This window comes from Sphaerodactylus townsendi, linkage group LG05 (genome assembly GCF_021028975.2).
Source record: "Sphaerodactylus townsendi isolate TG3544 linkage group LG05, MPM_Stown_v2.3, whole genome shotgun sequence".
Classification (NCBI taxonomy): Eukaryota; Metazoa; Chordata; class Lepidosauria; order Squamata; family Sphaerodactylidae; genus Sphaerodactylus; species Sphaerodactylus townsendi.
Genome location: NC_059429.1, coordinates 78,243,501 through 78,268,915, shown reverse-complemented (window position 1 = coordinate 78,268,915; position 25,415 = coordinate 78,243,501). Strand labels below are relative to the sequence as shown.

The following is a 25,415-nucleotide window of genomic DNA, read 5'->3' as shown; positions in this document are numbered from 1 at the left end:
TGTGACCCTCTCTAACATTTTCTACAATATCTCTGGCCCCTTCCGCACATGCAGAATAATGCGTTTTCAATCCACTTTCACAACTGTTTGCAAGTGGATTTTGCTATTCGGCACAGCTTCAAAGAGCATTGAAAGCAGTTTGAAAGTGCATTATTTTGCATGTGCGGAAAGGGCTTCTGATTCAAGTTGCCATTTCTGCAGTGTGATTTAGCTGCATTCTGTGGTGTTCATTTGAGCTGATTTGTATTTGTGTGTGCGTGTGTGTGTGTTTGGCTACATTTGTATTACTTTTCCTGCCAAGAAAGTATTAGCTTTTGTGGGGAAAGGGGGAGAGGAGAGGGGATAGTCATTCAAGCCCTGTCCTCCAGTAGAAAGTCATAATTACTCAATGCATGAAGAGGCTGGAGGAGATTTTGTTTTATCCCAATGGGTCTTTTATCATTCCAGGAATAAGAGATAATATGAAAGGAAGGGATGGAGTGATGTATCAAGATCTCTCAGAGGGAATGGTTCTGAAAGGAAAGTGGTATTCTATGTATCATCAAAAGGCCATCATTACTAGTAGAAGGACAAATGGTTGCCACTTCGTTGGGATTACTGTACTTTTTTTTCTTTCTGGCCTTTCTGATTTTTCTTTTTCAATGCCTTTCTCTCTACTGCCTGTTTTTAGGTCTCTTTTGTTCTTAGTCCCGTCCCATTCTTCTGCTTCACCATGTGAAATTCTCCTTTAAGATGAGAGGGCTTCTTTTCTTTTTGTGCCTTTCGTGTTTAATGGGTCATTTTGGGCAATTTGATAGCCACCCACGCAAATTCTACTGTCTGTGCCAATAATCTTCAAGCTGTAAGTGTAGTTTGTCACTCCAGGGCAGAGCACCCTATTTAACAGCAGCAGCATTGCAAGATTATAGCTAGAGGCCCAGAAAATCTGCAATTAAAAAGATTGCAGAGGAGAGACTCCGTTCTCTTATTTATATATCAGCTTTAATGCTCAAAGTGCTTCACAGTCATCCACTCCAGGGTAAAGACTACAGTGCCAAATGTGGAAAGAGATCTGCCAGGGCAGTAGTTGTAATGACATTTTTATTATTTAAAAAAATCATCCTTCCAGATTTGTGCAGTGATAAGGATGGTGGTGGTACATTTTAGGACTTAGAACTGAATAATGGAAATATGGTTTATGTGGTATTCTTTAGGATATGTCATGCTGAAACAAAGCTAGATAGTTGATGTAAAACTACAAGTTCTGCTCTCTCTCCTTGCACCTTTGAGTACCAGAACAATACCATATGAATTGGCAGTTTCCCAGAATTCCTTTATTCCATCTATCATGATAACAGGACAAACTGAGTTCTTGCTGTTTCCTTAATCATTAACTGCCACTACCTACAACAAGAAACCAGACCATCCTTCTCAAAATGCCTCTATTTCTTATTGTTTAGAATAATACTGCAGTCTTCAAATCCTCCACTTTTCACTCTAGTTAGAAACTGTAATGTCCAGCATCTCCTTCAAGTCCTGTTTCTTATCTCATCTGCTCATGTATTATCCATCACACATGGAAAATTCAAAGTTTTGTTACTATTTGCTTAGTTACTGGTTCACATGATCATTCTGACTCAGAGCAGTTTTCTCCTCTGCCCCAAAACAATTACTTGACCTACTGTTGAGCCACTGTTGCTAAAGCCGTGAAATATTGTTTCCTGGAATGAATATACCAGCAAGTTCCCTCTACACTCAGCCTTGTATATCTTCTTACATTTAATTGGTGCTCTTGCATGCTTTGAAGATAAGCTATTGAAAAGAACATTCACAGGAGTCCTGGCTCTGAAACTGGAATGCTATTAAACCTTCTTTAATCCCACATTATCTCTGCTATTCACTCCTGCCTTCTGTGTCATTAGGGCCCAATCCAAATTTCATCAAGCTCTGAACAGAATCCCATTGACTGTGCTTGTTACATCTTGATTGTGGTCTTGGCTGGTTGCATTCAGCACCATCAGTGCTGGACAGCTCCCAGCATTTGTTACTGATCTTGAAGATTCTGAATTGAATAAATGGTTAAATGAGGCATTGATTGGGGTGGAGATTGGTTTTGCAGAACCTGAAGCTGTATTATTGTATACGCCACAGGCAGAATCTCTCAGAGATTTCCCCAGGCATGGGAAAATGTGGACAGATTTCCGGAAAGTTCATGTAAATTAAGTACATCTTGAAGTTTATTATGCCACCTTACTATGGAACAAAATCCCATGCCCACTCTTATATAGTTTTTGCACCGATGTTTTATCTTTTTTTCTATCCAGTATGGATATGCACACAAAGACTCAGTTCATTTTGTTCATTAATACTTTTATTTGGATTCTTCTATATCCTTATTTCTTATTTGATTGCTTTTATTTGGAATCACTGTATTCAGGTAATATTCTTTTAGCCTTAACCTGATGACCCAAGCTAACCAAGTCTTATCATATCTTGGAAGCTAAGCATGGTTGGCCCTGGTTGGTATTGGGTGGGAAGCACCAAGGAAGTCCAGGGTTGCTGCACAGAGGCACACAGTGACAAACCACTGCTGATCGGCTCTTGCCCTATGGGACCACCATATGCTGCAACTTGATGGCACTTTCCACCATCAATGTTCTCTTTAGTTTTCATAGGAAATACATTTTCACCTGTATTTTTATCTTCCAACCAATTAGGATGAAATTCTTGAGGACTACCCTTCACTTGAAGGGTAGTCCTCCATCCCTGCCCTCCATCCCAGCGTCAGGCAGATAGGAGAAAGAGTGTTTGTTCTAGAGGTAATTAACAATGCAGTTCTAAGAAGAATTACTCCCCTTTTAAGCTCAATGGACTAAGAAGGGTAGAGCTCTGTTCAGGAGTTCACTGTGACATACTCACAGGCTGGGAGGAAAAAAATGTTTTAAACGGACAAGTGTTCAGCAGATCCATGTAATGGGTGAGCAGGGTTTGCTTTCACTCGGCTGCTGCTATGTTTAAAAATAGGCACATCTACTTTACCCATGAGTGGATATTGAGATTCCTGCATATTGGGTCCCTCCCCTCCCCAGCTGCTTAAATTACATTTTCAGAAGACAGATCCTGAATGAGCAGTTCTTCTCTCTGGCTGCTTCTACATGAAGAACTGCTCATTCAGGAACTGTCTTCTGAAAATGTAATTTAAGCAGATGTAAAGGACAAACAGCAAGGGGGACAGGAATGGGTGGGGACAGTTTCTGCACACAGTTGTTTCCAGGGTGCTTTCTGCTGCTGCCCACCTCTTTTCCTGCATCACATCTGCACAGAAGCAGATGTGATGCAATTTTGGTGTCCCAGCAGCCCCCAACTATCCTACTCTTTCTATTTTGCAGCTGAGCCATGCTGCAAACACTACAATGCTGGAATATGGTTCAGCTAGAAAAGTAAAAGGAACTTTAAAGGGCTAAAAGAGGTGGAAATGGCATGGGATGGTGAGGTGTCCCATGCCATTTTGAGAAACTCCCTTCCCATACTGGCTGAAGGTGGAGTGTTTACATGGAGATTTTGCCTCCAGCCACCTTACAGAAAAAGGATGGGAGGTTGGTGAAAAAAATCTAATGTACTATGGGAAATATGGGAGCCCCATGAGTCACACCTGGATTGGGCATTACATCACATGGGCATTTCCGAATATAGTGAGGTTTTTGTGCTGTCTTCATTGCATTGAACAGATCTTTGTTTGTGAAAATGTACTAATTTACAAAATGAAGTTTGCATAATGTGACATTCTTGCCTGTGGTGTTTGGATTCTGGAATATTATCAAAAGAAGTCAGCTTCAGTGGAGAATCAATAGCAACACAAACATTCCCACAGCTATCAGTTCTCTGTAGTTTCTTGAGCAACAGTCCTCTATGCCCTTACTATTTCTCAATTGATGAAAGCAACTGACATTTAAGGAAGATAAGCAATATATGTATTTGATGGGTCATGATGCTTGATATTTTTTTCCTGCTCTACATTAAGAATGCATTGTTTCCAGGTCTCCAGGAAGCCAAGGGACAACTTTCTGTTCTGCTGCTTCCCAGAAACTAAAGCAAGAGGGCACACAGTACCTTTGTCAATACTGAGGAGAGGATATGGCTCAGTGGTGCAGTGTCTGCTTTGCATTCCCCAGATCCTATATTGTTGTTGAATATTGGTTATAAAATCTTTGTTAGTTTGGGTGCTGTGTGGTTTCCGGGCTGTATGGCCGTGTTCTAGCAGCATTCTCTCCTGACGTTTCGCCTGCATCTGTGGCTGGCATCACAGTAACAAAGTAAACTTTGTTAGTTTACTAGTTAACCAACTTAAGAAAGCCTTGATGGATACTATACCTGAAGATCAGATGGATTTTTTTCCTGGAAAACATATTAAAGATAATTTAAAGATTGAAAACTTCCTCCATATCTAAAAATATCAAGGCTAATTGTTTGTCAGGTTTCTGTCTGTGTTAGAATATTTCAGACAGAAACTTGACAGTTAGCCTTGATATTTTTAGACATGGAGGAAGTTTTCAATGGCTTGGATTGGGGTTTCTTATTGGAGATGTTAGGGAGGAGGAGTTGTGGAGAGAGGTTTATTAGTTGACTTAGGGAAATTTACAGAGAGCAGTGGGCTAGCATTAACATTAATGGGGTCCTCACAATCTGATGTATGATTAAAAGGGAGACTAGACAAGGGTGTCCTCTCTCATGCTTTATAGTAGCTCTTGAAATGTTTAACGATAAGATTAGGAAGAACGAAAGCATTAAAGGAGTAAAAGTTAGAGGAAATCTTCAAACGAAGAGCCTATGCTGATGATCTAGTTTTGATTTTTGAAAGACCCAATTAATTCTGTTGCACATGCAAAAGAAAATTTGGAGAGTTTTGGAAAAGTTTCATGTTTGAATGTTAACAGAGAAAAATCCAAAATACTGGTAAAAAATATGGACGCCCCCCCCCCCCCCCATTAATGGAACTGGTGGGCTGTCAACTGGTTAAATGTTTAGGAATTGTAATATCTACAACTAATTTAATGCTTTTTCAAAATAATTATGAAATATTATGGAAGGATGCGAAGAATGATTTAAAAAGTTGGGAGAAATTAGAATTATCGTTGATGGGGAAAAATCTTTTTAATGACAATGAATATCCTGCCAAGAATTTTATTTCTTTTTCAATGTATCCCAATCATGAACTCCAATATGTTGTTTAAAAGCTGGCAAAAAGATTTAACGAAAGCCCCAGGTCAAGTATAAAATATTGTGTGATGCAAAGAACAGAGAGGGCCTGATGCTATTGAAACTGAAACTGTATTTTGAGGCTACATGTTTAGTTTGACTAAAGAAGTGGTTTATATTGAAGAACACCAGGCTTCTGCTCTGGAAGGTGCAGGCCTTAGATTCGGTTGGCACACCCACCTCTAGTATAATAAGGGTAAAACTAACAAGCAATTTCTCCACCATCCTGTTAGGTTTGCTTTGTTAAGAGTCTGCAAAAAATATAAACAAAGATTTTACTCCCATTTGCCGCTTTGGGTTTCATCACATGAAGCGTTGCATAGTAGATATTTGTCAGATAAGGATAGGTGGATAAGGTATTCAGATTTAGTTGAAAAACAAGAAGTGGAAAATTAGAATGCAGACTAAAGTCAAAGGAAGAGATAAGTCATAGGAAGAGACTAAAGTCATAGGAAAAGATAAGCATATTAGGGAGAAACTGATTGGTGGATATACAGCTCAAGAATTGTTTTGACAAAGATAAGAACTCTTTCAAGATTGTAGCCGACACAGTGTATTAGTGAATCAGTTATTGAAGATGGATTTACATTTGATAAAAAAGATTTATGATGTTTGCCTAGCTTTAAATATGAAGAAGGAGAATGTAAAGGATTATATTTTAGTTGGTCTAGAAATGTGGGACATAATATTATGATAGACACATGGAAAAAGACCAAAGATTTAAGTTTCACTAAGAGTTACTACATTAAAGAGAACTATTATTTAAAAAAATTGTTGGTACATTACACCTCACAAGCTGACTAAGATGAAGAAAGATTCTGATAGGTGCTGGAAATGTGGGGAAGAATTTGGAACTCTTTTTCATCAATGGTGGACATGCAGGAAGGCTAGAGGGTTTTTGGCAACAGATCCATAAAGAAATATCAAATATTTTAAATGATATGATGGAGATAAAGTCTGAAATGTACCTGCTAGGAATTTTAGATGCCAAGAAAGAGATATGCCGACCTGTTCAGATACTTATCTACTGCTGCAAGACAAAAATGGCCCAAGAATTGGAAAACTTCAAAGATTCCAATGGTACAAGAATGGCAACTTAAAGTCATGAATTTTGTAAGACTGGCTAACCTGATAGGTTATATTTTATGCAAGTTGGATATGAAATTCAAATTAGAGTGGAAAGAATAGGTAGATTACATTTATGAGATTACAAGAATGATAACATTGTAGTTGGCTATGTAATATTATAGTTATAAATATAAATATAATGTTATTAATAGATAATTATACATAAGATCGAAGAAAGTTGGTGAAGGTAACTGGAAGCAGAGTTTAATTATAATTTTTTATTGAAATTTTTCTTAATAGAAAATTTTGGATAGTTGTTTCATCATAAAATACATTTCACATTATTTGAATTGTAACTGTATGAAAAATTATGTTAATAAAGGGTTGGTTTTGCAAAACGAAAAAAAAAGACAATGCTTGATTTCACTTTTGAAACAAATTGATGGGGTTTTCTTTAAATGCTCCTGAAAACTACTTTTTAAAAAAAGAACTAGTTCAGATTAACTGCGGAAACAGATGGGGGAATGTTTGACCATTTTGGCTTGTATGATGCAAAATGATCTACCGGTAACTAGGCTGTTCTGTAATCCTTTCTCTTTACCCCTTTATTTCAGGAACCTTTTGGATAAGGACACATTCTCCAAGTCTGACCCATGTAAGTAGACTTTGTGTAGAGCTTCATTATTTTTCATAAGATCGAAAAAAGTTTGTTCAGGCTTTGATTCCAGGTATTTTGCTCAGAGAGGTTTAACCTTCTTGTAGAATTTAGATTTATTTTTTTTTAGTTTAGAGTTCATTTCCTGGGAGTCAGACAGAGCCTGCAAATATGTACAGGATTACAATCTTTGGAATGATCCAGCCAAAGTAAGCACTTCTGTCTTTTCTTTCTAGCTTGAGAGAGCAGAGCACATACTTTACTTTTCCATTGAAATTAATGGGAATTAAAATTATGTAAACTTTGACTGGATTGTCCATTCTGTTAATGTTAATTGTCCATTCTGTTAATGGAAACAATTATTCCGAAGCATACCAAAGAGCAGTGAATTGTGAAAACTATCTAGACATTAATACACATTTGAGCTTGCTTTACTGTAGAACTCCTCTTTGAATAGTCACTCTCCAGCACTATCCTTTAAAGATAAAAAAAAACAGTCTTGTGGTTTCTAACAGTTTATTGCAGCTCAGAGTCCATTTCATCAGATGCATGCAGACTCATACAGCTACCCAGTGGTGGGATCCAAAAATTTTAGTAACAGGTTCCCATGGTGGTGGGATTCAAACTGGCGTAGTGCCAATGGGACTGGGCGGGGCACGACGGGGACACGAGACCCCCTAGCTTTTGAGGCCCTAAACTTCAGCCTGCAAAACTTATAGATCAGGGGTCTGCAGCCTGCGGCTCTCCAAATGTTCAGGGACTGATGGGATTTGTAGTCCATGAACATCTGGAGAGCCGCAGGTTACAGACCCCTGTTATAAATAAATCTGACACTGAGGGTCCTCATTCTGATTGAAGGAAGGTCCCAATCGGCTTGTACAGCTGAGTGTTCATATAGATTGCACCTCTCCCTTTTGCAGCAAATAGGAAACCAGGTCCAACAGGAAGCCCCATGTGTGCATTGCCACTTTCAAACTTAACAAATCAGGCCTCTGAGTCAGTGTAAGAGTCTGTGAAAAGGTGCCTAGAGAAGATAATGTACCCGGGAGGCTTGCATAGTTTTGTGTTTCTCAGCCCCATCTTTTGGTTTGATTAATTGTATTAACTTTCTTCCTTCTGTGACTAGGTAGTAAAGAATGCACCTTCTGTAGAGATCCCAGGGAAAGCAGAGCATATACTTGGATCAAATATCTTTAGATCATAGGCAAAGTGGGGCAAACGGCAGAACCTGAGAAAAAGTTAACGGAAATGTAGTTGCTCCCTACTGGATTTTCAGTGATTTAGCAGCACTAGCACTTTATTAATCTTCTGTGCATTTCCTGTGCCTTAGTAATGGGGAAACATTTGAAAGGGAGCCAAATACACTAATGAAAGCATCTTTATTGGCTAATTTAAGCAGTCAGCCGTAAGCTCATGTTTTGATTTTTGTGGCTGCTTTGTTCAGTCAGGAGAGACCAGCCTTTATTTTGACTTTGCATTTCCTGTATTAGGAGGTCAAGTCTGCTTCCAGATTATCCTCTATAAAACAGTCAGCAAAAGGCAGGGCGGAGTGACTATTTCAGGTGGGCTGAGGTGGCAGGCTCATGCTTGGAATAGAAACAGCACTTTTGAACACTGCTGCTCATCCTTGGATGTTCTACTGGATTCTGCTAATAACGGGAAGGGGCAGGGGAGACTGCTTCCCAGAGGGGGAGCCATGCTGCCTGGACTGGATTTGAATGAGCAGATTGTGGGAATCTTTATGGATTAATCATTAGAGTAGGGCTGAAATCCTTTGCATACCTAGTTGAATAGGTTCCTTTCAATACAGTATGATTTACTGCTAAGGCAACTAACACTGGATTTGGTTAAACATCCTGTAATTTTGGGACAGTGGGCTCAACTGCTGGTGCTAGTGCTGGGCTAGCCTTCAATAAAGGTGAGGCTTCTGGAAGCCTAAATCTGCAGAAGCATCCTCTGTGGCTCTGAGCATATCATCAGACCCCAAAGATATCCTCCACACACACACACACACACACACACACACTTGTTAGGCACGATAGCCACTGACTCCTGTGTAAGCCAAGGTATAGACATTAGCACAGGCTCTTTATGCCATTCTCATAGTTAAAATCATAGGCCTATATCCTGCCACTCGGCTCAATAGAGTCTGGAGTCTGCCCCAGCCTTCTTCCAACTTCAGTGGTCCTTCTGCTTACAGGGAAGCTGTGTGAACTGGAGGAGGGCTTTGACCTTTGCCCAAAAGGCAGCAGGATGCATGCCTATGATTTTAAACTGAGGGACCCAGAGGTGTAGCAAGGAGGAAAAGCGCCTGGTGCACTGGTGTGTCCCCCGCCCCATCCTGGAACACCCCCGCCCCCACAGGGGGGCGCCCAGTGCGTCGTGCACCCCCCTTGGAGCTACGCCTCTGGTGGGATCTCATCCTCCCAATCAGTGCACAAAGTCCAAGCTAAATCATGCCTGTCAGATGGCTGCCCACCCTCTGGCAGGGAACTGGTTCCATTTTCAAACTACTCTATTTGTCAGAACTTTTCTCCTGATGTTCAGTAGAAATCTACTCTCCTGTAACTTTGAGCAGCAACAGAGTCCATTTCAGGATCCTTGCTTGGCTCAGACAAACAGACTTGAGAAAATGAGTTGCTTATAAGAAGAGTGCCTCTGCCTGGTAGCAGGAGCTGTAATACATCTTTGCTTGTACTCTGAAGTGAAATACTGATAGGCGTAACATTCTCTTCATGAGGCCTGGAAGCTTCAATAGGTACAAACTTCAGAACCTAAATGTTGTCAAGAACTAGCTGTATGAAACACGGAACACCTGTCCTTCAGTACCTCCACTGGTTACCTATTTGTGAATCTGGGCATTTTAAGATGCTGGCTGTTATCCTTAATGCCCTTCATGGCCTGGGATCCTCAAGACTAAAGGGGTGCATCTCTCATTATTCTCTTGTGTCTCACATACTTATCTTCCCCCTTTTTACACCCACCTGAAGATTAGACCCCTCCTCCTCAGCCCAGGCATCAGCATTTTTTATTATTGGGCCAACATTATGGAGTGATGTACCTGAAGAGGTGGGAAAGGCACTCTCCATTTCTGATAAGCTTGTAAAGAAGCTCATAGAGTAATTATATATTTTGTTTGTTTTTACTTTAGGCATCTCCCTATTGGTATCATTGTCTAAATTCAGTGTTTCCATTTTGTTAGCTACCTAAAGCCTCCAGAAAAAAGTGCGGTATAAATGTTTCAGTAAATAAATACATTGCAGCAAAGTCCCTGGCAGTCATTTATGTGGAGGCAAGTCAGTGGGCAAATGTGGTGTTGCTGGATGTTCAGTCTTTGCTCCATTCACAATATTGCTTCTGTTAAATATTGATTGCCATCCAAGATCTGACTCCATAAAGTGAGTGGCCAAGGATCCAAGCAGTTACCCTTTAAGCACTGAGGCAAGATGTTTTGAGTAGGTTCTCCAATATCTTGTGTTTGTCTTTTGGGGCATAGCCAAACAGGGAGGCAAGTCTCAATGCAATTCATGTAACTGCAGTGGCAAACAGGAGCAAAGGAGAGAACAGATTATAGATTTTCAGTTTTCAAGAACAGTGACACACTTCCCCAACTATACTGAGGAGAAAGGCTGCAGTAAGCTTGCTTGCTTTCTGTTCCTACACAAAGTTCTGCTCCATAGGTCATATCTGCTTGACAGTGCAGTGCAACACAACTGCTGAACTGTCTTCACTGTGCCACTGGCTAAACTGACTTGTCATTTTTCTTTTTTGCAGTATGCGTATTGTATACTCAGGGCATAGAGAGCAAGCAGTGGAGGGAGGTATGTAGCCCTCATTTATTTTAAGTTTTGATGGGGAAATGTTGATTTCGGAAGGGTGGTGGGACTTGCGCTGAACAAACTTTCCAGACTCCACATTCTTTTTCTTATATTTTGTATAATGTTTGCAAATTACTTCCCTAGTTTCAGTTTCCCCACCTTCCTAACAAGCATTAAGTTGTATCTTCTGAAATGGAGGCTAGGTGAACCAGTTCAGTGGGAATCTGGTTGAAATATGTTTTCACAACTTTTTCTCTGATAATGCTGTGATGGTTGTCACAGTGATAACACAAGGTGCCATGGAATGTGTCCAGCCTTTACAGTGTGCCTTTGTCCTCAAGGCCAAAATTGCTGCTAAATCCCTTTGCACCCACACAACCTAATACTGTGGTGGCAGGAAGGACATTATGCTGGTGTCACATTACTGTCATGCAGGTGAGAAGTTAATACAAAGAGAAAAAATGGATAGTGCTGGGAGCATATATAGATAAGGTCATGAGGATGTAGCTTAGAATGGAAGCTTTGCTCAGGTAGAAAAATAGGGATGGGCTGTAATTTTATATGCAAAGGGGTACACATGAACTCTCCCTCCTTTGTGCTCTTTCTCTGCAGCCCCTCTCTACGTTGCCAAGGTCTCCTTATTTTGTGAATTCTCAACTGAGAGAAAGGTAGAAATTCTGCTGAGGCTGTTACTCCCTTCACTCAGAGTATGAGTTTTGACAGCTCGCAACGTTCCCCCTTTCCCTTCCTGTTAGTTATATTTCCCCAGTGCTTTGGATGCTGTTTTGGCACTCTGGGAAATGTACTAACCACTCAAGGCATCTGACAGGTGATGATGCTTCAGTGGTTTAATGTTCAGAGCTGTTGCTATTGTCATGTTCCTTTTTGTTCTTGGATGGAACTGTATGGCCTGGAGATATTGGCATAACGTACTGCCTTCAAAATAGGGACAGTGTAACTTTAATCCCATACATTTAGCATCAGCGAAGAGCCTAAATGACTAGCTCCCAACTTTTACTTGCTTTGCCTTTGTCTGCATCACAGTGAAGAATAGGAACTTGATCCCAATCAGTGCATTCTAAAATGAGGAACATAAGATTCAGCAAGAGTACACAGGTCTCGTCGTCAACAAGAGCACACAGATCTCATTGAGATGTGCAATGTGAGTCTTCATCATGGTGCCCTCATGACTTTGTTGTCAAAGTTCCCCACCACTAACACCTCCTCTTGTGAAAATGCTAACCATCCAACAACCAGGAGAAAGAAACAAGGGGGAAACGAATACAATTGATCTCCTCAGCATGATTGCAGGTCTTTGGACACCAGTTCCCCCCCAGGAATTTCAACAACCTTGCAGCTGAGTCTGCAAAGATGAAGCACTCCACATAGGTAAGCTAATCATGAAGGGAAGGAGAATCATACTTTACAGCTGGATCCCTGCCCAAAATAAGTGATGGGTGTGCAGAGCATGCCAATCCCATGGCTGTGGTGTGCTGATTTAACAACCTTTCTTTATTCAGCAGGTTGGAGCTGTGCTTTTCACATAAAGAATAGCAAACAATTGCAGACACTGCTGAAAAGAGGCAGCCTTATGTTAACTACAAACTCCCAAATCTGGTAAGCTCTCATCACACACACTACTAGAGAAAGCAAAATAGAGCCTGGGGCCCTTTGTCAGAGAATACCAAGCAGGATGCCACTCTAGCTTGTGGGATCAGAGCCTGGACACATGCAGCAGAATGAACAGTATCTTGGAGATACCCTACAAGTAAAGAAGCTGCAGCTTTTGCCGTGGCTACATAGTGTTCACCAGCAGGTGGATCTTCAACTGTAGACATCAGGGGGTTACCAGTGGGAGAGTGGGGCTTGGACATGGAGAGCTGATGGATTCAACACCATGTACCCAATGAGACCCTTATCACCTGAACTATCTGTTGAAGTTGCTACCATTTTTCACTACTGTCACTATGTTTCTCTCATTTCTTCACAGGTAACCAGGTGATTCTCCCAACAGTCCCAGAGGCAGCTGTGCTTTCAAATTCCATGCAAGCCACAAGCAAAGCCTACAGCAGCAGTGACCATCAAGAAGCGAGCTGCAGTCCTGGCAGGGCTCTTGTGCATGACAGACAACAGGGTGACAGGTCCATCAGTATGGTGATGGCAGCAGTGGGGAAAGATACACTTTGGCTGTCTTCTCAGGGGCAAAAATACTGAGATAATCTATTCTTCTTTGATGATTTTAAAACTCATATTGCCACAGAAGTTCCTCAATAAAGTTTGTGACTGTTTTAGCGTGGGAACTCTGTCTCTTTCTGTTCTTACTGTTCACCTGAAATGCCTTCACACTGGGGGAAGATCATAGTGGGAGGAGGCACAGATTTCTCCAGTGCTGTGCCCTATTACACCAGGTCTCAGCGTCATTGTCTTTCCACAAGAACAAGGAGAAGTCCTAGAGGCACAATAGTCTCCAGACCATCTCTCCACCGCCACCGCCCCCAGTTACTGCAAATTGGAAAAGCTCTGGAGTCTGGCTGCATTATGGGAAAAGGGAGTGATTAATCATAGGGTCAACTGGGAAAAAGTGGCAGATGCTGGCAATTGGCCAAAAGACCATTGAAAAGGCATGCCTGCATGGAATGATGAGGCTGGGCAAATGGAAAGGCATGAAGTCAGCAGATAGGGCCAGCCACCCTCACGGTCTAGAGCCTACCCTGTCTCAGATATATGTGGCAGTTCCCAGCCCTGCCCTTTGACAATCTATATCTAGGGACTGAACCTGAGGCCTGTTTTTCTCCTGTACCTTACCTCCATGCTATGAACATCTGGGGGTCCCCTCCCAGGGCTTAGGACCAGACGCCATCCATTAAATTATAAGTGGATTGTATTGTATTTCTGATACTGGTTTTATTGTAATAATTGATTTTAATGGGGTTATTTGATTTGTTTTTGTATTTGTATTTTATTGTTTTGTCTGACCTGTACACTGCTCTGAGCCCTTCAGGGGTAGAGCGGTTTATCAAATCAAACAAACGAACGAACAAATAAGCTTTAACTGCCCATTTCCACACGTTCAGTTTCTGTTAAAGGGACAGTTCATTTTTCTCCATAGCTGTTGGCAGCCCTGTCAGGAACTGGAGTTGTGTTGTAGATTTGTTTGAATATAATTTTGGATTTTGTTTGAATATAATCTGGTTTGTCTAAATATAATTTTGTCTGAATATAATTTTCTGTTCCTTAGTGAGTGGTTTTAAGTCTACAGTGGAATAAAAAGCAAATATATTTCAAATCAGTGTGCTGTGGAGTTTGTTGGTTGCTGTGAATGGAACTACATCCTTTGCTTCACTAAATGGACATGGTTCTACACTTATCAACCTGTGGGGAAAATGTTCTGTCCTTTTAATAGAGGCTACAGTGTATGAAAATGGGCAGTTGAAACTTTTCATGGCATTTAGGTCAGTAACAATACTGGGTAAATAACATCCGATTGAGCATCCTGGAGCTTGTGAATTCAGGTATCCGTTGCTGTCCTCTGATTAGTGAGCCGGGGTGGCTTCTGGCAGTGGCGGTGCTGTGGGCTGTCTGGTAGCCTGCTGATATGCTTTCTGTATGTGAAAGGGCAGAATGGCATCATCATGGCATGACAGCTACTGCTACATGTTGATTGGTTCCTTCCCCGAGTAATCGTCTTAGCACGTTGTAAATGAGCAATGGCCCTTTCTGTACAAGTCACATACAATATTTCCAGAAGTTTCCAATCCCCTCCCCATTTACCACAATGCTTGCCTGCACTCACACTTTGCAAGTGTTTCATGACTGCCGTGAGGGGACTTTAATTTTTTTTTTGCTTATTCGTTGAAACAATGCTTGATTGATTCACTGCTTCAATGCTCTGTAGCTCTGCTTAATCTATGCTTCAGAGATTCACCCAAAACAGGGGGGGGAACCCCAAGAAATGATGAAAATGAGAGCAAAGGGGGAAAGGACTGAGATCATGGATGCGAAAAAATGGTACCCGGGGGGAGTTGAGCAACCGCACAGAGGTGTGGAAAACAGCCGTGGGAATGGTAAAAAATTGTAAATATGACTGCGCTGAGTGGGAAGCTTGGAAATATTTCAGACAAAAGAATTATTTTTAAAGAGTTTTTAAAAAATGGAGAAAAAGCTGCTTGGATCTATTTTTGGAACCAAAGAGGGGGAAAACAGTGTGGAACTCCACGAAGGAAATATTTTATTTTCTGCCTGAAAATGTTTTAAAGGGCGTGTGCAGAAAAAGTGAATGGCATGATTTGCTCATGGTGGCATTGTTTCAAGGGGTACACACAAAAGTCATTGAGCCCTAAGCAACTCTGAGCACTTTCTGCATGTACAGCTGTGTCCTTGGCAGGGGGCACAGACATGCATGTCCACACCATGCCCTCTTTTTGTGCAATTCTAGCAAAGAGCTAATTAATTCTAATTTAAGTCATTACTATCCCCTCCAGTAATCTTGTATTATCACAACTGTTTCATTACAGAGAAAATTTGCAGTAAATTACACCTGGTTAGATTTAATTTCATTGTCACATTGTGATGAAAGAGATGGTTTAGAAATATATTTATAGTTGTCAAATCAGGTACACTTTATATAATTATGTAACTTAATAGCAGACTTTGGAATTAACTTTTATTTTTGGTTTGTGATGTTATTTATTTTAAAGGAAGCTATAAAAGAGCCAGCGTGGTATAGTGGTTAACAATGGTAGATTCTAATCTGAAAAACAGGTTCTGTTCCCCACTCTTCCACATGAAGCCTGCTGGGTGACCTTTGGCCAAGTCGCAGTTCTTTGGAACTCTCTCAGCCCCACCTACCTCACAAGGTTTCTGCTGTGGGAGGTGAAGGGAAGGTGATTATAAGCTGCATTGATAAAAAGCAAGATACAAAACATACTCTTCTTCTTCTTGTAAAAGAGTTTCCATTATTAACAAGGACCCATATGGAAGCTCAGTGAAGAACAGTAGCTGTGGCATGGAGTCCTGCATTGCAGGGATGTTCAGTTGGTCTTCAGGAGAAGGCTCAGCCCAGCAATGGAGCATTTATGCACAGAACCATTGCTCAGTGGCAGGAAGCAAAATACCTGGCATCTTAAGAAAAAAGAAAAACCATGCTGGATCAGACCAGGGCCCTTCAAGTCCAGTAGTCAGTATGGTGTACTGGATAAGAGCAGGTGCATTCTACTCTGGGGAACTGGGTTTGAATCCCCGCTCTGCTACTTGAGCTGTGGAGGCTTATCTGGTGAACTAGATTAGCTTGTGCACTCCCAACACATGTCAGCTGGGTGACCTTGAGCTAGTCACAGCTCTTTGGAGCTCTCAGCCCCACCCACCTCACAGGGTGTTTGTTGTGAGGGGGGAAGGGAAAAGAGATTGTCAGCCACTTTGAGTCTCATACAGGAGAGAAAAGTGGGGATATAAATCCAAACTCTTCTTCTTCTAGTGTGCCCACAAACTAGCCAACCAGATGCCCCACAAACAAAACAATGACAGCAGCATTGTACTGCTTGTGTTCCACAGCACCCAATGTAATAGGCATACTCCTCTGATACTGGAGAGAACAGGTATACATCATGACTAGTATCCATTTTGACTAGTAGCCATTGATAGCCCTATCCTTCATGAATATGTTCACTCACCTCTGAAAGCCTTCCAAATTCCACAATTTAATTGTGCATTGAGTGAAGAAATATTCCCTTGATTAAACAACCTCCGTTAGCAGAAATTGGCCAGGAATAGCTTACCAATGAGAGGCTTTGCAGGAGTGCTGGCATTCTGGAGTCTCTTCTGGGGTCCAAAGCTCATAAATCACTTAATACAGAAAGCTGTGGCAGCAGCAGCAGAAGTTTCCTGCATAGCCAATGTTAAAAAGTCAATTGCTGGAGACTAAGGTTGGCCTGCAGAATCTAATGCCAATTTGCAGAAGTAATTTCTTGGAAAACATGCAGTTATTGGCTGGGGGAAGGGGGGAATGGATTCCAGCATTTGGGTGCTGGCAGCTAAATACTAATTTGGCACACAGCAGCATACAAACAGGAAAAATATGCTGAAACGTTTTCAGTGAATAAACATGCATGAATATATGTACGCATAAAATATATTCAGGGCTATGTAGCTGAGGCTATAAATACTCTTACCTTATTCTTCTTTGATCTCTGACATAGTCACCTTAAGGCAAAAGCTTCAAGCGACTTTGTTGTAAAACATTCTGACACAGAGTGGATGAGCTAGGTAGGGGGGCAGCATTTAATAATTAAAGTTAATTTCTAGTTTGAAATAGTTTCAAACTCATGGGACTCTGAATCACTAAGGAACTCTCAAGACTATTCAGGCAAATTAAACAAGATTACAATGTGATCCACAGAGACAGTATGTTTTATGACTGAAAGGGTATGGATGAGTCTAAGACAGTGGTTCTCAACCTGGGGGTCGGGACCCTTTTGGGGGTCGAATGACCCTTTCACAGGGGTCGCCTAAGTCTCTCTGCATCAGTGTTCTCCATCTGTAAAATGGATAAATGTTAGGGTTGGGGGTCACCACAACATGAGGAACTGTATTAAAGGGCAGCAGCATTAGGAAGGTTGAGAACCACTGGTCTAAGCGAATTAAGAGGGACAGGAGAAACTTACTAGCAGTTTTTCAACTAATTTCATAATTTGATTCGTCTGCTGTAAATAAATAAGGTTTAAGAATTATCCCAAGATTAACAACCTTGTTAATAAATATCTTGTGTCTTTGTCATATGTTCAAACTTGTCTAGGCATGCATAAGTATTGGAAACTTTTAGAAATTCTAAATGAACTCTGAGAACTTCCCAGATTACAGATTTTTCATGGGACTCTGTTATACAAAATTCTATGTAATGTTGTCATATTATTGAAGCTGCAGGTAGATAAGTGCTACAGAGAATGAACTGTCCAAAAGAATGCATGTGCCTCCATCAAGCTTGTTCATCTCATGCCAAATACTTTGCTCTTCCTATGAGATGAAGAGGAATCCCAGCATCATAAAGCTGGAAGAGACCACAAGGGCCACGTAGTCCAATACTCTGCCATGCAGTAATACACAATCAAAGCACCCATGACAGATGGCCATCCAGCCTCTGTTTAAAAACCTCCAAAGAAGGGGACCCCATCACACTCCAAGGCAGTGTATTTCACTGTCAAACAGCCCATACTGTGAAGAAATTCTTCCTAATGTTTATGTAGAATCTTTTTTCCTGCATCTTGAATCACTTACTCCTTGTCCTAGTTTCTGGCCCATTCCGCACAGGCCAAATACAGTATAAGGATGGTAAAAACACCATTTTGGGGGAGAACGTCGCACAGCCACTGTTGCTGCAGCAAAGCTGCAACACTCTATTTCCCCCAAAACAGTGTATTTGTGAATAGCTAAACTAGCAATTCTTTTCAAAAACGGCATTCTGCAACAAGCGAATGGCCAGATAGGAGGCTCTTCTGTTCTGGCCACGCTTGCATTTTTAAAATTTCTGGTTCAAGTCTGAGTAGCCATGCAGGCGCACAGGGTCGTATCGGGGACTCACAGGATGTCAACGTGGCTGTGGGGGTACATGTGTGCATTCCTGCGTAGATATGCAGAAATGAGTGGCCAACAAAAAAACCCCGCCATGCCACCATGAGAAGTCTTGCAGCCCTGCCAACGCGCTTGTTGTCGATGGGAGGGCCGGCACCAGTATCATTTACACCATTTGCACAGCGCTGTTTTTGGACCACATGGAGCAGGCCTCTGGAGCAGCAGAAAAGAAGCTTGCTCCACTTTCAATATGATTTTCCTTCAAATATTCAACCATGGCTATTATGTCACCCCTTAACCTTCTCTTATCCAGGCTAAATATACCTAGCTCCTTAAGCCACTCCTCATAGGATGTGGAATCCAAATCTTTTACCATTTTGATCACCCTCTTCTGGACCCTTCCAGCTTGTCAACATCCTTCTTGAATTGTAGTATTGGAACTGGACACAGTATTCCAAGTGAGGTCTGACCAGTGCAGAATAGAGTGGTACTATTGCATCCCTTGATCTTGACACTGTACTCCTATTGATGGCGCCCAGAATTCCATTGGCTTCCATGTCTCTGTTGAAATTTATTTTGTTAGTTTTAGCCCAGATCTCTCTAATCTGTCCAAGTCATTTTGAAATCTGACCCTGTCCTCTGGGTAGAGACGTAGGTAAGGGGGGGGGTTCTTGGGTTTGAACTCCCCCATTGCATGTCCAGCGGGCCCTGGGCCTCAGGGATGGCTGGATACTCCTGCGCACCCACCACACATGAGCACAGCCAGCTCGCATTGCCCGCTTGCAAGGGGCAAGAGCCGTAGCCAGCCGGGGACAGTGAGTCTCACTTCTTGCGAGAGCTCAGGGCATCACAACCAGCTTTGGGAGAGCTGAGGTGAGACTTTCAACGGTGAAAGTCTTGCCTTGGCTCTCATGAAGCTGGTTGAGCCCCAGAGCAACTTTTTGATAATGGGGACATTTGCTCTCTTCCAGTCTGCCGGGACTTCTTCTGTTCTCCCGGAATTCTCAAAGATTATTGCAAATGGTTCTGAGATTACTTGTGCCAATTCTGAAGATTTTAATTCATTTAAAGTAGTCAGGTATTCCTGTACTACCTCTTTATTTATTCTGTGCTGAATTTCCCCTACTTCATCTTTTGTTCCATTTTTCCCAGGTTGAACACTTTTTTCCGTTCGGGAAAAGACCAAAGCAAAGAAGCTGTTAAGTACCGTATATACTTGCATATAAGTCGACCCGCATATAAGTCGAGGCACCTAATTTTACCACAAAAACTGGGAAAACTTATTGACTCGCGTATACGTTGAGGGTGGGAAATGCAGCAGCTGCTGGTAAATTTCAAAAATAAAAATAGATGCCAATAAAATTACATCAATTGAGGCATCAGTAGGTTAAATGTTTTTGAATATTTATTTCAAAGAAAAACAGTAAACTGGCTCTGTAAGTGGAAAAGAGGTTCAACAAGAACAATATGGTATCAACAATAACTTTAAAAGTACAAAAACCTTAGCTCAACCAGCAACCAAGCTAAAACACAAGAGTTAAAATCCTCCAAAACTGGATTCCTCATTATCATCTGTATGTCCAAATGTAACCCAACTTAGATTTTTTAAGAGGGATATTATCCAAGAAATGGAAAATCTACTATTAGCTTCCATTGTAAACAATGGGGATGGGGCATCCTTTGAGGGGTCAATAACTTTGGATCCCCTGAGCCCAAACTTCACCAAACCTGGCTGGTGGTGTCATAAAGAGACTCTCCTGATGCGAGACCCAGCCAGGTTTGGTGAATAGTTTGGTTCAGAAAGGAGTCCAAAGTTATGGACCCTCAAAAGGGTACCCCCATCTACTAATAGCTCCCATTGTAAACAATAGGGAATGGGGGCACCTCATTTGGGGGTCCATAACTTTTGACCCCCTGAACCAAACTTTACCAAACTTGGCTGGTATCATCAGGAGAGTCTTCTGAGGGTACCCTGAAATTTTGGTGCTGCTAGCATAAAAACTGCGCCCCCTGCTGGCCGGCAAAGTAAAAACACACAAAAATTTTTAATGACCCGCATATAAGTCGAGAGGAGCTTTTTCAGCATTAAAAATGTGCTGAAAAATTCGACTTATACATGAGTATATACGGTAGTTCTGCTTTTCTCAGTCTCCTGTTAGCATTTTGCCATCTTCTCCATCCAGTGACCCTATTATATCCTTTTTCTTCCTTTTGCATATCCAAAAAAGCCCTTTTATTGTTTCCAACCTCTCTGGCAAGCCTGAGCTTGTTCTGCACTTTAGCTTCTCTGACTTTCTCCCTACACATCCTGGCTATTTGTTTGAATTCATCTTTGATGATTTCCCCCTTTTTCCTTTTCTTGTACATGTCTCTTTTAAATCTTAGCTAAGTTGAAAAGCCTGTAGACATCCATGCTGGTTTCCTTAGACAACGCATAGTTTTCCTCCTCATTGGAACTGTTTGAAATGGTGCCTTCAAAATCTCACTTTTAAGAAATTCCCATCCATCATGCACTTTCTTCTCTTTTAGTATTCTTAACCATGGGATCTCACACAGTAGGTTCTTTAGTTTGCTGAAATCAGCTTACTTAAAGTCTATAATGCTTTGAGGTGCAGGCTGGATTGGGCTGTCATCTACACACCTGCTGCCAGTGTTTTAAGTCATTGACTTTTTAAGTTTGAATGAAGTAGATAGAAGCCAAGTTGCTCAGTTTCATATTGTGTATAGTGGGTAAATGAGAACTTGTTAAGTGCAGCAGCTCTCTGCCCAAGTAAAAAAAAAATTGTCTGGATCCTTAGAAGCATGGACCATAGTCTACTCATTGAATTGATCTTTTCTGCCTCTCCCTTGCTGCTACAGCCCCCTGTGCTGCTGGGAGTGATCAGGGATCCTTGGAGATCTCATGGGACATTGTGTGGAAGTCTGCACTTTGAAGAGGAGATATGCAGAAATCACACACACACCGCAGAACCTCATGTAGATCTGCCACTATTATTATTTTATTCCGTCTTTAGAAGTTTTTGTTGTTGTTTTTTGCTTAGTTTGATGGCTTTCTGCTTTCTCGGTTGATGCTAATATGTGATATTTAAACTGTTTTGAGGAGTAGCTCTCTGTACTGCTTTTGAAAAAAGTAATGGAAAAGCTCTGCAAATAAAACTCTGCAAATAAATAAGTCAAGGCAGGCTACAACTGTGTGCTTCAAATATCACACCAGCCACAGATTTCTCTTCCTCCTCTCAAACTGCAAATATGGGAATACACAATTCTGCTGTACCTTACATTGTAGCATTAAGGATTATTTAAGAACAATATGAGGAAACTATTTGTTTAAGCTATTAATATCTGTTCACCATAAAAACTGCTATAAGGGTTGGATGCTGCCATCTGCAAATAGAAAGAATTTGTGAAAGCACACCTTCCCTTTCTGTCAGCAACCTTGGGGGCTGGACATTTACTACTAAAGCCTTAATCGGCAGTTGAAGCTTTTCATGGCATGGTGATAAATAACATTATCTTATCAATCTCTGTGTGTAAAATGCTGTCAAGTTGCAGTCAACTCACGGCAACCCCATAGGATTTTCAAGAAAGTGAGTAAGCTGAAGTGGCTTGCCACTGCCTTCTTCTGCAAAGTCTTCCTTGGTGGTCTCCTATCCAAGTACTGACCCTGCTTAGCTTCTGAGATTTGATGAGATTGGGCTATACTATATTGTCCCACATCCCACCTTATTAATAACCTCCTATTTAGCCTCTCCTAAAGTAACAGGACATTGTTCTCCAGACTAGTTGGCAACACTTGGCATGGTATCCCCTAAAGTGGGAGACACAGACTGGATCCAACACTAGAAGTTCAGTCAGCCACCAATGGGAGACAGTCCAGTAATACACAAGTGATCTCCTATCCATCATCACAGATATATGCAGCTTGGCTGTCTGAGAGCACAAGTTCTTCACCCCAGATAGGACATGGAAGTGAACAGGTTGTTAAGACAGAGGCTCAGAAATAGTGGGATCCTTTCATCCTCTCTGCCCTATTTACTTCTCTTGGGCTACATCCTTTCTGCAGAGTGGCGGTTTTAAAGGAATAGACTCGTGGCTTTCAGGCAGTACTTCAAGGCCTCTTCTTGCATGGCTGAAGATTTTCCTCTACTGCCAAGCAGAGATTGAGGGAGGGTCAAGATGGCTCAGGTGTTACATGAAAATGAAACTTCTATTATTCCATGAAACACGATGCATTTTGACACTGTAGTAATACAGACCTGAGAGCCTGATTATTCCATGTATATCAATTTGGTGGGTTGTTGGTTTTTTTGCTATAATTAGGTTCAGACAACTATTCAGAGCTTAAATCAGAGAGCCAGCGTAATACAGTGGTTTAGAGCAGGTGGACTCTAATCTGGAGAACCAAGTTTGATTCCCAATCTCCACATGAGTAACAGACACTTACCTGGTGAACCAAGTTTGTTTCCCCACTCCTATACATGAAGTTTGCTGGGTGCCCTTGGGCTAATAGTTCTTCAGAACTCTCTCAGCCCCACCTACCTCACAAGGTGTCTATTGTGGGGAGAAGAAGGGAAAGGAGTTTGTAAACCCCCTTTGAGTTGCCTTACATGACAGAAAGGGGGATTATAAATCCAAACTCTTCTTCTTCATCATCATAGCATGAAAATTCAACAGCAACTAAGGGACATTTCTTTATTGGGGTGGGTTGTTTCTTCTAATTAAAGGCAAGGAAATAAAACCATCCTCACTCACTGAACAGGTAATCTCATTTTATCTTCAGAAGAATGTTCTGAGGAGATTTGCCTAAGGCCACTCAGTGAACGTTGAATGGCTTTGGCCAAATCTCCCCATAGCACTGTGGTGACGATTGGACTGTAACACTAAGATATATTCTCCACAGATAATTTGGATTATTTTAGAGATTTGTGCAGACTTGGAATTTTTAAGTTCTTCCTCATTTTATTTTGCTCCAAGCGCCAGCATGCTGTAGTGGTTAAGATCAGTGGACTCTAATCTGGAAAACTAGGTTTGATCCCTACATGAGCTGCAGACTGTTATCTGGTGATCTGGATTTGTTTCTCCACTCCAACATATTATGGGGGCTTCTTGGCAGTGAGGAGGCTATATTTTGCATTTTCCCCCTTTGTCTCATAAGGAGCTCTATATCTCACTGAATTACAGCTATTCCCTTTTGCTCCAGAGAGCTGGATTTGTTCCTAACACAGGTTCCCTTCTATATGGTACTGGAAAATAAACAACCTTTACTGCCCCCCCCCCTCTCTCTCTCTCTCTCTCACACACACACACACACACACATGCGCGCGCGTACAGAAGGTCATCATGGTTGTGTCATGAGATTAATTTAGCCTCTAAACATGGTTGTTGGTTGCAGACAGGAAGACTTTGCAAGTCCACCCAGCTATTCTGTAACCCCCTAAGGACTGATGGCATATAACTAACATCTGCTTAATTGATGCACCTAGAGACTTAATCACAGTGCCTTTATGAACTCTCCATAGGCTTGCATTGTGTAAAGACAGCTGCCTTTGCTACCATCCTTATGATGCAAACAAAAAATTGGCAGTTTCACCTACAGTAGGTTCCTGTGTTTAGGGTGAATCTTTTATCTTAGCCTTTCCAGTGTTCATTCTTTTGTCTTTCTTCTGTGTTAATAGTTTTTTTCTTCCACGCCCCCTTTGCTATCTTGGAAAAGGTCAGATCTATATCTTTCAACTATCTACACATTCCCCATTTTCTCCAAGAGTTTCATTTGCAGCTGTATTTAGTTTATTTCAAACGACAGAGTATATCCCCTGAATGAACCTTCCATCTTTAGCAGCGTTCCAACCGTATAAGTCCACTGAATTCCCTGAATGTAGAAGGCTGTAACGCTACTTAGGATTGCTTGGATGCACTTTGGACCATTCACTTTAACCCAGCCTAATTCAGTGTTTTTGAAAGGATAAAATGGAAGAGGTGGAGTACCATATATAATATCCTGGGCTTCTTGGGGGAAGGATAAGATAAAAAAATGTAACAGCTGTAGAAGTTTTTGTATGTTGTATGAAACATATGTTGTGGAAATACGTTGTAAAAATACCTTCTGGGGTAGGGCGGTCTAATAAATTGAATGAATGAATGAATGAATGAATGAATGAATGAATGAATGAATGAATGAATGAATGAATGAATAATAATAATAATAATAATAATAATAATAATAATAATAATAATAATAATAATAATACGCAGTGATACTGATAGATTATACCTTCCCCAGAGATCTGGAGGTAGGGGCTTCCTGCAAGTACAGCAAACAGTGGAAGAGGAAAAGCATGCACTGGCCGATTATGTGAAGGAAAGTCAAGAACAGGCATTGATTGAAGTGAAGAACAGATATTTGCTGCAAACCCAGAAAACCGAACAAGAATACAGAAAATGAGGACTGAAAGCTGGCACAACAAAGCACTGCATGGCCAATTTCTGGAGAAAATCAAAGACAAGGTGGACAACGAAAAGACCTGGCTGTAGTTAACAACTGGAACTCTGAAAAAGGAAACTGAATCCCTGATTTTAGCCGCCCAAGAGCAAGCCATTCGAACAAATTCGATCAAGGCCAAAATAAAAAAAATCCTCAGATGATGCAAAATGCAGATTGTGCAAAGAAGCTGATAAAACTGTAGATCACGTCCTCAGCTGCTGCAAAAAGATTGTCCAGACTGAGTACAGAGACACAACTCAGTGGCCAAGATGATCCACTGGAATTTATGCAAGAATTACAACATAAGAACAGCCAAGAACTGGTAGGAACATTGTCCAGAGGAAGTAATGGAAAATGAGAAGGTCAAGATCCTGTGGGACTTTCGAATCCAAACAGACAAAGTGTTGAAACACAATACACCAGACATCACCGTGATTGAGAACAAGAAAGTGACCATCATTGACATAGCAGTTCCCGGTGATAGCAGGGTCATTGAAAAAGAACACGAGAAGGTCACTAGATACTGCGATTTGAAAATCGAGCTTCAGCGTCTATGGCACAAACCAGCTGAGGTCGTCCCAGTGATAGCTCGTGC

General features: G+C 41.3%; 1 protein-coding gene across 6 annotated transcripts in view; it reads left to right on the top strand.

Annotated features, from left to right (window-relative positions):
* Window positions 1-25,415, top strand: part of LOC125432581 (copine-5-like) — a 164,197-nt gene that overhangs the window by 40,501 nt on the left and 98,281 nt on the right. For all 6 annotated transcript variants that reach the window (XR_007244497.1, XR_007244498.1, XM_048496268.1 and 3 more), the window contains exons 2-3: window positions 6,918-6,958; window positions 10,733-10,779. Coding sequence is in view for 4 of the 6 variants with exons in the window: in XM_048496268.1 (XP_048352225.1) it covers window positions 6,918-6,958; window positions 10,733-10,779 (88 nt within the window). In the remaining 2 variants the exon portion in view is untranslated. The remainder of the gene's footprint in view (window positions 1-6,917; window positions 6,959-10,732; window positions 10,780-25,415) is intronic.